The sequence below is a fragment of the Dermochelys coriacea genome, chromosome 1 (genome assembly GCF_009764565.3).
Source record: "Dermochelys coriacea isolate rDerCor1 chromosome 1, rDerCor1.pri.v4, whole genome shotgun sequence".
NCBI lineage: Eukaryota > Metazoa > Chordata > Testudines > Dermochelyidae > Dermochelys > Dermochelys coriacea.
In genome coordinates, this window is record NC_050068.2 from 347832843 (window position 1) to 347846579 (window position 13737).

The 13737-nt window shown below is 44.7% G+C and overlaps 1 protein-coding gene across 1 annotated transcript in view; it reads left to right on the plus strand.

Annotated features, from left to right (window-relative positions):
• Positions 1-7238: 7238 nt before the first annotated feature.
• The window catches only part of NET1 (neuroepithelial cell transforming 1), a 70588-nt gene continuing 64089 nt past the window's right edge, over positions 7239-13737 (plus strand). The window contains exon 1 of the mRNA XM_038415093.2: positions 7239-7434. Within this exon, the coding sequence (XP_038271021.1) occupies positions 7271-7434 (164 nt within the window). The 5' untranslated portion in view covers positions 7239-7270. The remainder of the gene's footprint in view (positions 7435-13737) is intronic.

Sequence of the window (13737 nt, forward strand, 5' to 3'; positions counted from 1 at the left end):
AAAGCCAACTGTACACAAGGAAGTGGTGTGGCCAGCATCACGTCCAACTGCATTTGACTGCCCTAACCTGATGGATCAGGTACTCATTTTGCAGCTGGGTGAACTGTAGGTGGTCTGTCAGTGTGAGATGGAGTGCCTTAACCATGCAGCCATGGCTACTGCAGAAGCCTGGTCCATCTGGATCACAGGTTTTATCTGATGTACGTGAAATGGGCCTTTGTGCATTGGTATGTTCGGGAGGGGATGGAGGAGGGGGAGTTCTCCGAAGCCAGGGAGGACATGGCTGCTCTCGAGAAGGACTATGAGGGTGGGATTCTGCAGATGGGGAGGAAGAAGGTGATGATGAATGTTAATCCTTAACTATAAAGTAAAGAAAAAGGAGAATACCAAACCTTGGCTGGATGAGTCCAACCTACTGACCAACAATTAAAATGGGAACAAAAGACTAGATACTCTACAACCCAGCAACTTGTCATACTACAAGTCAGCAACTCAATAAAATAAGCAAAGATGATTCTATTCTGAGTCTGTCTGATCTTCTCAAACCACATCAAGACTCGAAATCTGACTACTCGGGCTTTGCAGGAGACTTTCCTGCTGACAATAAATCTGATCTATATAATATGTTCTTCCTCCCTACCCTTCATTTCACCTCTTGCGGTAGCAGATGTCCGAATGAAGTACCATCTGGCCTTTCTGTACCCCTCGAACTTTTGCCTAGACACTCAAAGTTATGTTTGCTTAGCCCTACGGTGAACTCTAACAAATAAATCCTCATACCCCAATCTTTTGCAACATAACATTTAACTTCATTCTGAAAACAGCTGCACCTCTGTGGTGTGCTCTCTAGCAGCCTCTGAACACCCTTGTCACTTAGCAAAAGATCCTATGCAGTAACTTATAGCACTGAGATGCATACTGTACAAGTACCTTTCCTGGGTATCAAAGTATTGTTGAACAATTGCCAAATGGAAGTGGAGTCTGTCTTACAGCAGACCACATTCATCTAGGTCTTCTAAAAGACTCTTCCATCTTAGCACTGGTGGGAGCCAGAAAGCTAATGTTAAGGCTGTCCAATCTTAGACGGAATCAACTTGCAATCCAGTCTTTATAATTTTTTAAAAACTTTTCTTTACTAGCCCCATAGTGCCCCTGTCCTCAGCTGTCCCTCAGAGGAAGGTAGTGACTGTCTCTTATCATCTGGATTTTTTGCTGGGGTAAAGACCAGCCCAAATAGGGACAACTTTCCCTGCAGGGGAAATGGTGAAAGTGACAGACTAAGGGCTGCCATGCCAAGATCATAACAGGGTTCAAAAAAGAACTAGATAAGTTCATGAAGGATAGGTCCATCAATGGCTATTAGCCAGGATGGGCAGGGATGGCGTCCCTAGCCTCTGTTTGCCAGAAGCTGGGAATGAGCGACGGGGGATGGATCACTTGATGATTCCCTGTTCTGTTCATTCCCTCTGGGGAACCTGGCATGGGCCACTGTCGGAAGACAGGATACTGGGCTAGATGGACCCTTGGTCTGACCCAGTAGGACCATTCTTATGTTATATTATGTTCTTATGCACAAACTGAAAAAGTAAATTGCTTCTTTCAACCAAAATAGCAGGTGTTTGGAATAAGAGCTGACAGTGCAAGGAAGACAGAATACGGACCCTGGACTTCAGAAAAGCAGACTTTGACTCCCTCAGGGAACTGATGGGCAGGATCCCCTGGGAGAATAACATAAGGGGGAAAGGAGTCCAGGAGAGTTGGCTGTATTTTAAAGAATCCTTATTGAGGTTACAGGGACAAACCATCATGATGTGTAGAAAGAATAGAAAATATGGCAGGCGACCAGCTTGGCTTAACAGTGAAATCCTTGCTGATATTAAACACAAAAAAGAAGCTTACAAGACGTGGAAGATTGGACAAATGACCAGGGAAGAGTATAAAAATATTGCTCAGGCATGCAGGAGTGAAATCAGGAAGGCCAAATCACACCTGGAGTTGCAGCTAGCAAGAGATGTTAAGAGTAACAAGAAGGGTTTCTTCAGGTATGTTAGCAACAAGAAGAAAGTCAAGGAAAGTGTGGGCCCCTTACTGAATGGGGGAGGCAACCTAGTGACAGAGGATGTGGAAAAAGCTAATGTACTCCATGCTTTTTTTGCCTCTGTCTTCACGAACAAGGTCAGCTCCCAGACTGCTGCACTGGGCAGCACAGCATGGGGAGGAGGTGACCAGCCCTCTGTGGAGAAAGAAGTGGTTCGGGATTATTTAGGAAAGCTGGACGAGAACAAGTCTGTGGGGCCAGATGTGCTGCATCTGAGAGTGCTGAAGGAGTTGGTGGATGTGATTGCAGAGCCACTGGCCATTATCTTTGAAAACTCATGGTGATCGGGGGAGGTCCCGGACGACTGGAAAAAGGCTAATGTAGTGCCCATCATTAAAAAAAGGGAAGAAGGAGGCTCCGGAGAACTACAGGCCAGTCAGCCTCACCTCAGTCCCTGGAAAAATCAGGGAGCAAGTCCCCATGGAATCAATTCTGAAGCACTTCGAGGAGAGGAAAGTGATCAGGAACAGTCAGCATGAATTCACCAAGGGCAAGTCATGCCTGACTAGTATAATTGCCTTCTATGACGAGATAACTGGCTCTGTGGATGAGGGGAAAGCAGTGGACGTGTTATTCCTTGACTTTAGCAAAGCTTTTGACACGGTCTCTCACAGTATTCTTGCCAGCAAGTTAAAGAAGTATGGGCTGGATGAATGGACTATAAGATGGATAGAAAGCTGGCTAGATCGTCGGGTTCAACGGGTAGTGATCAATGGCTCCATGTCTAGTTGGCAGCCAGTATCAGGTGGCGTACTCCAAGAGTCGGTCCTGGGACCGGTTTTGTTCAATATCTTCATTAATGAACTGGAGGATGGCATGGATTGCACCCTCAGCAAGTTTGTAGATGACACTAAACTGGTAGGAGAGGCAGATACTCAGGAGGATAGGGATAGGCTACAGAGGGACCTAAACAAATTAGAGGATTAGGCCAAAAGAAATCTTATGAGGTTCAACAAGGACAAGTGCAGAGTCCTGCACTTAGGACGGAAGAATCCCACGCACCGTTACAGACTAGGGACCGAATGGCTCGGCAGCAGTTCTGCAGAAAAGGACCTAGGGGTTACATGGACGAGAAGCTGGATATGAATCAACAGCATGCCCTTGTTGCCAAGAAGGTCAATGGCATTTTGGGATGTGTAAGTAGGGGCATTGCCAGCAGATTGAGGGACGTGATTGTCCCCCTCTATTCAACATTGGTGAGGCCTCATCTGGAGTACTGTGTCCAATTTTGGGCCCCACACTACAAGAAGGATGTGGAAAAATTGGAAAACGTCCAGCGGAGGGCAACAAAAATGATTAGGGACTGGAACACATGACTTATGAGGAGAGCTGAGGGAAATGGGATTGTTTAGTCTGTGGAAGAGAAGAATGAGCGGGGATTTGATAGCTGCTTTCAACTACCTGAAAGGGGGTTCCAAAGCGGATGGATCTAGACTGTTCTCAGTGGTAGCTGATGACAGAACGAGGATTAATGGTCTCAAGTTGCAGTCAGTGAGGTTTAGGTTGGATATTAGGAAAAACTTTTTCACTAGGAGGGTGGTGAAGCACTGGAATGGGTTACCTAGGGAGATGGTGGAATCTCCTTCCTTAGACTTTTTAAGATCAGGCTTGACAAAGCCCTGGCTGGGATGATTTAGTTGGGGATTGGTCCTGCTTTGAGCAGGGGGTTGGACTAGATGACCTCCCCAGGTCTCTTGCAACCCTGATATTCTATGATTCTATGAAGAAACATATTAAACTCTTCTACATAGATCACATAAAGCACTTGCTAGTACCAGAAGCATGAGAGAAAACCATGGCAGACCTGCACAGATGGCCAAACTTGACTTCAGTTGTAAGAACTGGCTAACCACAACTCTTCAACGCTAACACAGAATAAACATCCATTGTCCTTCTGCCCTATCAGGGGAAGCTCAGGGTAGGTCTACACTTAAAAAGCTGCAGCAGTGCAGCTGTGCCACTCTAGCACTTTAGTGAAGATGCTACTACGCCGACAGAAGAGTTTCTCCCATCAGTGTAGTAGTTAATCCATCGTCGCTCTCCCATCAACATAGCCTTGTCTACACCAGGAGTTAGGCTGGTATAACTGTGTTGCTCAGAGTTGTGGATTTTTCACACTGCTGAGTAATGTAGTTATACCGATGTAAGTTTGTACTTTAGACCGGGCTTCAGTATCCTGTAAAACTGGATGTCAACGAATGTAGTTTATTTTAGTGACTTTGGGCATGTTTCGACTACAAAAGTAAGTCAACCTACCTTATGTCGGCATACAGCCACCACAGTAATTACATCGCTTGTGCATGTCTATAGTTTGCTCTTTGTTGGCAGTGTGCATCCTCACTAGGAATGCTTGTATGATTGTACTCTCAGTGTGGGGCATTGTGGGATGCCTTCTTAAAGCCAGTAACAGTCGACATAAGCATAATACACTGACACTGCATCAACCTAAATGTATTGGCAGTGACTCTATGCCTCTTGTGGAGATGGAGTTAAATCAATGTAGCAGGGCAGTTACAGAGATGGGAGCAAAATTTTAGTGCAGACACTTCCATAGTTAGGTTGACAAAGGAGGCTTACGTCGACGTAACGCTGTAGTATTGACCGGCCTTAGTGGATTGAATTGCACCACAATCCTTTACATTATGCTAGAAGTCCATGAAATGGTATAGATAACCATCAGACCCCATAATATCATTGCAAAACACTCTTTCATACGCCTCCTGGTTGTTTTTCTTTTTGTTGTTGTTGTTGTTTTTCCGTTTTCTTCCTGCTTACAGTTTTTTAATTCTAAATTCCATGCTAATAGTTTTCAATGTTAGAGGGCAAAACTTCTGATTAAAGAGGTGGAAGTTGGTGTGATGTTGCACTCCATATGCTTTACAAAAATATGTTTATAAGTTTGAATATGATGTAACTGGAATATGCTTTATGCAAAAGCTCTCTTGTAAGGTATCATTACAAAGCTTATAATCTACTGAGTGTGTTCATTCTATTTGTATGAATGTACCATTCTTTTATCTGAAACTAGGAATATGAAGTATAACTCTGAGATCCTATTGTGCAAAGTGTGGGCCATTAATGGTGGTTTGGAATCTTGATGGCTCCCATTGACTAGGACAATTGGTTGTAAATGGTTTGTTTGCCTGCAAGCCTTCCTGTGTACATGTCGGAAGAATGATGTCTTACAGTGACATGTGATCACCTGAACTGGAATCCATCTTAAACTTTCCCATTTAGAAGGAGGGATGGGGACCCAGAGAGACAAAGGATTCCTGCCTTGGGCCAAAGCTATAAAAGGGGGTGAGCAGGACAAAGAGAGGTCCCAGTCATGAGAAAGCCCCGGCTTTTCACCTAAGATGCCTACTGGAACTAACAAGGTCTGTACCAGGGGAAAGGATTGGGCCCAGACTAGGAAGGAGTCTAGTCTGTGAAAGAAGCTTATCGGAACATCTCTGAGGGTGAGATTTACCTGTATTCAGTTTCTTAACTGTATTAGGCTTTAGACTTGCATGTTTTGTTTTATTTCGCTTGGTAACGTACTTTGTTCTGTCCGTTATTACTTGAAACCACTTAAATCCTACTTTTTATACTTAATAAAATCACTTTTGTTTATTGATAAACCCAGAGTAAGTGATTAATATCTGGGGGAGCAAACAGCTGTGCATATCTCTCTATCAGTGTTACAGAGGGTGGACAATTTATGAGTTTACCCTGTATAAGCTTTATACAGAGTAAAATGGATTTATTTGGGGTTTGGATCCCATTGGGAACTGGGTGTCTGGGTGACAGGTGACCTGCTGAGCAGTTTTTGGTTAAAATCTGCAGCTTTGGGGGTGTGGACCAGACCTGGGTCTGTGTTGCAGCAGGCTAGCGTGTCTGGCTCAACAAGGCAGGGTTCTGGAGTCCCAAGCTGGAAGGGAAAACGAGCTCAGAGGTAAATTCAGCACATCAGGTGACAGTCCCAAGGGGATATCTGTGACCGAACCACGTCACAGTTGGCAACACTGATAAATCTGCAAAAAAAATTCTTAGGTGACAGGGCCTATGCTAAAACCAAATTCCCTTCCCTGAGGGAGGGAGCAGGTTAGTTGGGCAAAAAATCTGTACAGACAAAATGAGAAATGGCATTAAACATAATATTTATTATCCTGTAAATTCTAGCACTGTATGAAATAGTAGCTCAAGTCCTGATGCATTAGATAATATCACGGCTTGCTTTTGTGCAGCCTCCTCTCCTCTACGACTGCTTCCCCCCCTCCTGTTTTAATTTCCTCAGCTAACAACTAGTTTCACCCCATCAAAACTTGGAACAGCACTTATACTGCAATTACAAGCAGCGCAGTAGATTTGTCCTTATGTGAGCTTGGCCCTCCAAAATCATACATGCCAGGGCTAGAGCCTAATTTCCTTAAGGCAGCAGGGTGCAAACAAATGAGAGCTTTCGGTATGTCTACACTGCAGCTAGGTGCAAGCCTCCTAGCCCCCAGGGACAGACACAGGCTAGCTGGGCTGGAGCGACGGTGCTAAAAGTAGCAGCGGGGACTGGTGCTCTCAAGCTTTGGGGGGCAGGAGGCTGAACAGCTGGAGCTACACCGTCCTCGCTTATTTTTAGTACCCGAGCTTGAGCGGCACTAGGGCCCGTCTGCCGACCCAGGCTGGCTCCCAGCTGCAGGGTAGGCACATTACATGCCCCTTATTCCCCACCGCGGCCCCCGATTCTCGTGGGCTCCCAACCACGGGGGGCTATTATCAAGTCCTTGGCCGAGAAGCAGCCCGGGTTGTGGGGCTGGTGGGGCAGTAGGATCCCGGGTACCAGCCAGCTGAGGCAATGGAGGCGGGGTGGGGGAAGGGCACGGGGCAAGGAGGCCTGAGCGGCCTTTCTCTGCCTCTGTTTCCCCGCCCCCTGGCTACAGGGGCTCACAGCGCATGTGCAGCACGGAGCTGCCCCTCCCCCGGCTTTCGGCACAAACAGCGGAGGGCTCCCCGCCTGGCCCCGCCCCGGCCTCTGGCCCGCCCTGCCGTCTCCTAGCAACCAGCGCCAGCGCTGATTGGCCCGGGGGGTGCCCGCCGCCATTTTCAAACCGCTACGGTCCCGCCGCCGCCATTAACCAGTGCGCTGGTCCCCCCCCCCCCCCCCCACCGCCCCAACCTCCCCCGGAGCCAGGCCTGGGCATGGCGAGCGGGCCCGGCCCCGCCTGCGGCCCGTGCGGGGACAAGCCCCCCGGGAGGAGACGGAGCAGGGCCAGCGCCCGCGCCCGGCCCAGCCGCTCCCCCGCGGCGGAGACAGAGACCACCCCGGACGGCATCGCCTCGGCCTCGGCCTCCTCCTGCAGCCGGTAGGTGCAGCCGACCCCAGCGGCCTCCCGGGGGGCCCCCCGAGCCCGCCCAGTTCCCGGCCCAGCGAGGGCCCCGCCCCCCTTTCCCGGTCGCCGCGGGGGCGCCCCGGATTAAAAACCTCCCGCTGTTTAAACACCCGGCGAGGCTGAAACGGGGTTTAAGGGGGATACCCGCAGAGCAGGAAAGCGGGCAGCGGCCGTGAACGCGGCTCTAGCCTTGGCCGCTGGCTGCTGGCCCAGGCTGGGTTTCTGTGTTTTACCGCTCCCGATTGCTCCTTGGGCAGTGCGGCCTAGAACTCCCCGTCATGGGCTTGGACCGCCCCCCTTGTGCTAGGTGCTGTACAAATTGAACAAGAAGACTGAGGCTGCCCTAAAGGTGGCCTGCAAGGGAAAAGCAGCTTTTTGCCTCTTCCTTTGTGTGCTTTAATAAAAAAAAAAAAGGGAGGGGGCATAAAAATGCCTTCAAGGCATTTCCCCCTGCCTCTGCTATTAAAAAAAAATAACACTACACTGTGAGGTGTTTACTACACTGCCAGGAGGACACCATAGTTGGCTGGAGAACTGGAAGGATTATGCCATCTCAAACAGAAAGAAAGTGAAATCTGGCTAGGAAGTGGTTTTATCTGGACTTTTAAGCCCCAGCGTCTCAGTCAAATAACTCCTTTGATAAGGATTCCGTGTCTCCATCCTTCCAATTAAGAGCTGAGAAATCTCACAATTAACGCTTGAAATCTGTCTGCCAGTGGAGTCAGGACTCTGAAAAAAGAAAAGGAGGACTCGTGGCGCCTTAGAGACTAACAAACTCATTTGAGCATAAGCTTTCGTGAGCTACAGCATCTGATGAAGTGAGCTGTAGCTCACGAAAGCTTATGCTCAAATGAGTTTGTTAGTCTCTAAGGCGCCACGAGTCCTCCTTTTCTTTTTGCAAATACAGACTAACACGGCTGCTACTCTGAGGACTCTGAAAGTCTTCTTTCCTTTGGGGGGTGAGAGGGAAGTGAACTTGGACTCTTTAAATCAGCAGGTCCAGCTAACTTGCATCCCAGAGTTTTAAAAGAGATGGTTGAGGAACTTGCAGGACGATTATATTGGTTTTCAATAAGCATTGGAGCACAGGGCAAGTTCAAGAAGATACAAGAAAGCTAATGTGCCTGTTTTTAAAAAGGCAGGGCAGGTTTACCTGGCTAATAGACCTGTCAGCCTGACATTGATCATGGGCAAGATAAATGGAGCAGCTGATATGGGAGCTGATTAATAAAGAATTAAAGGAGGGTAATGTAATTCATGCAAATCAACATGGAATTATGGAAAATAGATTCTGTCAAACCAACTTGATATCTTTTTATGAGATTACAAGTTTGGTTAATAAAGGTAATAGTGTTGATGTCATACTTGGGCTTCTGGAAGGCATTTGACTTGGTACTGCATCGCATTTTGATTAAAAAATTAGAATGATATAAAACTAAATATTAGAGACAAGGTGGGTGAGGCAATATCTTTTATTGGACCAACTTCTGCTGGTGAGAGAGCCAAGCTTTTGAGCTACACAGCACTCTTCCTCAGGTCTGGGAAAGGCATTCTGAGTATTATAGCTACTACCTCAAAGCTCAGAAAAGTCAAGGCAAAAATATTCAATCTGGCTTTCTCTTCTTACTACCTGTAGAGTTAGAAAATGATTTCTACAAATGTACTAGCTAATTTGGAATGTGCATAATTCTAGTATTGTGTACTGGGGGCAATTATGGCAGTATGTTTAATGTGTACACTAAGTTGCTGAACAGTGTCAAAGGCCCACAGAGCATGAGAAAGGTGTTTCTTTAATTGGCCAGCCTAAATCTAAATAAATAAAATATTGTTTAGAGAGTTATTTGAAAATGATCGGCTTTAGTGAAACACCTTCCACTCTGGATGGCACAACTGCTTATGCAAGCATTTTAAAGTTAATGTTAAAAATCTTATCTACAATAAGCTGGTATGGGTCAAATTGTAGCAAAGATGGGGGATGACAATGCTGAAAGCTTTAGGTTGCTGTATAACTTGATGGAACACCTACTTACTATTTGTATTATCATGATGCCGAGCAGCCCTTTTCATGGACCAGGACCCCATTGTGCTAGTTACTGTACAAACAGAACAAAAAGTCTCGGGCCCCAAACAGCTTACAATCGAAGACAAGAGACAACAGATGGATACAGGCAGACTGATAAGGGAGTACAAGGAAATAATGGGACTATTTTGTGGACAGACTGTGTCATCTTGTATTAGGCTCCAACCCTGCAGTTTGATCCTTGCAGGTGGGGTCCTGTGCCCATGCAGACCCCAAGTAGAATCAAAGGGAGTTCCATGTGGGGACAGAGTTCCAGCTGCAAGGTTGCGCCTGCACTTGGCAAGTTCACGTGCTAAGTAAACTCACACTTGATGCTTTTTGGTGAAAGATAAATGAATCATTAAGAAACCTGAAAAAAGTATCAGTTAACATTTCAAATGTCCTCTTATTTATGGTCAGTCATTCCCTGCCATGCTGAGACCTAAATTACATAGCACTTGTATTGTAGCAGTGCCCAGAGGTCCCAGTTGGAATCAGGCCACCATTGTGCTGTACAAATACATAGGGATTTGTTATGCAAGATGACAAGACGCATGCAATGGGTAAGGAAGAGAAAAATAGTCAAATATATGCAATTTTATATATAGATAAAGAGCAAATTGACCTCAATTGTTACCTGACTGATCATCATTAACTGGATGGGTTCTTATAGGCATCACTGTTAAGAGGTCAGCCTTGAGGAGGATTAGAAAGAAAACTGTAGTGACACATGGAGTGCCCTCCCTGAACTGATCCATGAAGACAAAACAGTGTGGAGAAGAAACAGTTGTTTGTCAGCGTCTTAAGGCTGGCATCACTGATGTGAGTGGGACGTGATATGAGGCAAGTGCTCAAGTAAGGTGATGTGGAGCTAAGAAGGAACTTGAAGGTGAGGACATGAAGCTTAATTTTGATGTGGTAAAACAGGAGGAGTAACAAGAATGATTCAAAGTAGCATGTGTGTTAGATGTGGTCAGAGCAGCAGGCAAAAAAAAAAAAAAAACTTAGCAACTGCATTCTGCATGAACTGGGGAAGGATGATGTGACTGTTAGGAAGGCCAAAGATGAAGGAGTTACTGTAATCATGACAGGTTTCAGAGTAGCAGCCGTGTTAGTCTGTATTCGCAAAAAGAAAAGGAGTACTTGTGGCACCTTAGAGACTAACAAATTTATTAGAGCATAAGCTTTCGTGAGCTTCATCGGATGCATCCGATGAAGTGAGCTGTAGCTCACGAAAGCTTGTAATCATGATGGAAGATAAGGGGCTGGCTGTCTGTACAGAAAGAAAGTATGAATTTTCAGGAGAGATGTGAATGAAGAATGTCCTTCCTAAACTAGTATGTGAAGTCACTGCCTTTTTTTTTTCCTCTTAAATCCCTCCCAAACACCCTCTTCTGCAAGAAACTCTCCATTTAACTCTTATGTATGTTCATTCTTCCCATTTATCTCATGCTTAAAAAAATCTGTTGTGTTGGACTGTGATTCATCATTAGCTTAGCAGCCAAGTAATAATGATGGTGATGCCATTGTCTTTTTTTCTCCTCTTCTTCTTTTCCTTTCTCTTTATACCCTCTTGTTGTGGCTTGTCTGAAATGAGTGTTTAAGCTCCTTGGGATAGATCTTTCCTTTTATATGTATTGGGAGCTGCTACCAGCCATTTGGTGGTTGGTAAAATAATGAACAGTGCAAGGTTTTACTGACTTAGATAAAAGGAAAAGCAAACTTGGTTGTAACATTAACAAATAAATGGAACTTTCCTCCTTACTCCAACTTTGGAGAAAGTAGTTATGTAAGTGTACTGTATGAACATAATCAGTATTTGAAGTGCAGCTTTGCAAAAATTTAGACACATTTTAAAATCTTCTGTTACAGCCACGCCTTACTGTATTATTTTTAAGAGAACACTTAACAAGAAGGGTAAATGTGAAATCCTAATTGGTTTTTAATTATTTCAGAGTCTGTTACTGCATCTGAGTAGTTTTTGTGATTTTTACAGTCTTTTTGTTTCCTTGTTACTGTCAGATCCACCCTTTTTGGCTGCCTCCCATTTTCTTCCTTGGTTCCCTCTTCCTTTTCCCTGTTTTGTTTTTGTTTTTCCCCCTGCTTCTCATGCACACTGGAAAACATAATCCCAACTATACATACAAAATGATGCAGTCTTGATTAGCTGTTACCACTCCAGAAAGAGATCTTGGAGTCATAGTGGCTAGTTCCCTGCTAACGTGCAGTGGCAGTCAAAAAAGCTAACAATATTAGGAAAGGGATAGATGAGACAGCAAATATCTTAATGCCACTATATTAATCCTTGGTACACCCACACCTTGAACACTGTATGCTGTTCTGGTTGCCCCATCTCAAAGAAGATATTAGAATGGGCAAAAGTATAGAGAAGGGCAACAAATGATATGGGGTATAGAACAGCTTCCATATGAGGAGAGATTAAAAAGACTGGACTCTTCAGTTTAGAAGATGACTGGGGTTGGGGAAGATATAACAGGTCTGTAAAAGCATGTATGGTATGGAGAAAGTGAATACGGAAGTGTTATGTGAAGGGGTAAATAACTAGGCCTCACCTGATGAAATTAATAGGCAATAGGTTTATAAACAACAACAAAAATAATTTACACAACTTGTTGCTGGGGCAGTTGTGAAGGCCAAACTTACAACTGGGTTCAAAAATAATTAGATGAGTTTATGATGAATAGGTCCATCAATGGCTATTAGCCAACATGGTTAAGGACATAACTCTCTGATCGGGGTGTCCCTAAACCTTCAATTGCCAGATGTTGGGACTGGGCAACAAGAGATGGATCACTCAAAATTGCCCTGTTCTATTCATTCCCTCTTAAGCATCTGGCACTCTGTCAGAAGACAGGATACCGGGCTAGGTAGACCATTGGTCAGACCAAGAATGCCTGTTCTTATATTCTGTTGTCCACATACAGTTGTGTAATCTGTTGTTCATGCTACAGTTAATAATATTCTCCGGGCAAGCATGTTACTGATGGCTTGCAAAATATAGTATTTCCATTTTATAATTGTGTGAAACTCAGGGTGGACAACAAGTGTTATCACTGCTGACGCTAGATAATCTTAGTCCTATGAATTAAACCATAAGCATAGGATCTTTCCCACATGCCAGTCTACTCAGTTAAACCCAGAGTTCCTCCTGTAAAAGAATAGATATCCAGGCACCCCTTTCACTTGCCTCAGAGGACCCTAACGTGCTCACAGGCAATTCCAAAGGAAAGAACTTTCCAGTCCTAGATGTCTCTTGCAGAGTTTCGCTGCTGAGTTAAACCCCAGATGCTGAGATGGGACTGGTTGAGCCCAAAGCAAATATAAAGATTAGGAGTAATGGGTATAATCAGTCCTGAGACCTCCAGTGGGTCATGGGATCATGCGCGAATACTGAGAAGGCCTCCCTCTTCCTCCTGCTTTTCACTTTATATAATTGTTACAACTATTATTAAAAAAAGAAAAGGAGTACTTAGTCTCTAAAGGTGCCACAACAAATTTATTTGAGCATAAGCTTTCGTGAGCTTCATCAAATGCATCCGATGAAGCTCACGAAAGCTTATGCTCAAATAAATTTGTTAGTCTCTAAGGTGCCACAAGTCCTCCTTTTCTTTTTGCGAATACAGACTAACACGGCTGCTACTCTGAAACCAACTATTAGTAAAAATTACTACTTCAGCCCCCCAATTGTATCGGAGTGTCACCCTCTCCCTGGCCCCCTTCATTTAAAAAATACATCCGAATTTTTATTTTCAAAATCTTTTTAAAGTTAATTTTGCAGTTGACAACTTATGGTCAGCCCTAACTGTACTATAATCTATTAAAATAATTTATGTAAAAAATGTGCTGGCTCAACGAGCCCTCTTCAAATTGTAATGTTAAAGGATGCTGCTTTTCTAATTGTATACAGAACGGGAAAGACAAAAATCTTTAACTTTTGAGGTTAACTCCAGTTCTATAAATGTTGCAATGTCACGTACTGCATTAAGTATCTATAGTAGAACCTCAGTTTTAAACACTATTCTTACAAATGATGAGTTATGTGGAATATTTTTCCTCAGCAAGGGAGAGGAATCACACAATGAAAACATGTTGACATCCCTTCATATTCCCATGCCTTCAGCGCTTTGGAAATCACTTTGGAATGGTTTGAAGGACAAGAAGAAATCAATGCAGTGCACCATACTACAGTTTCATGC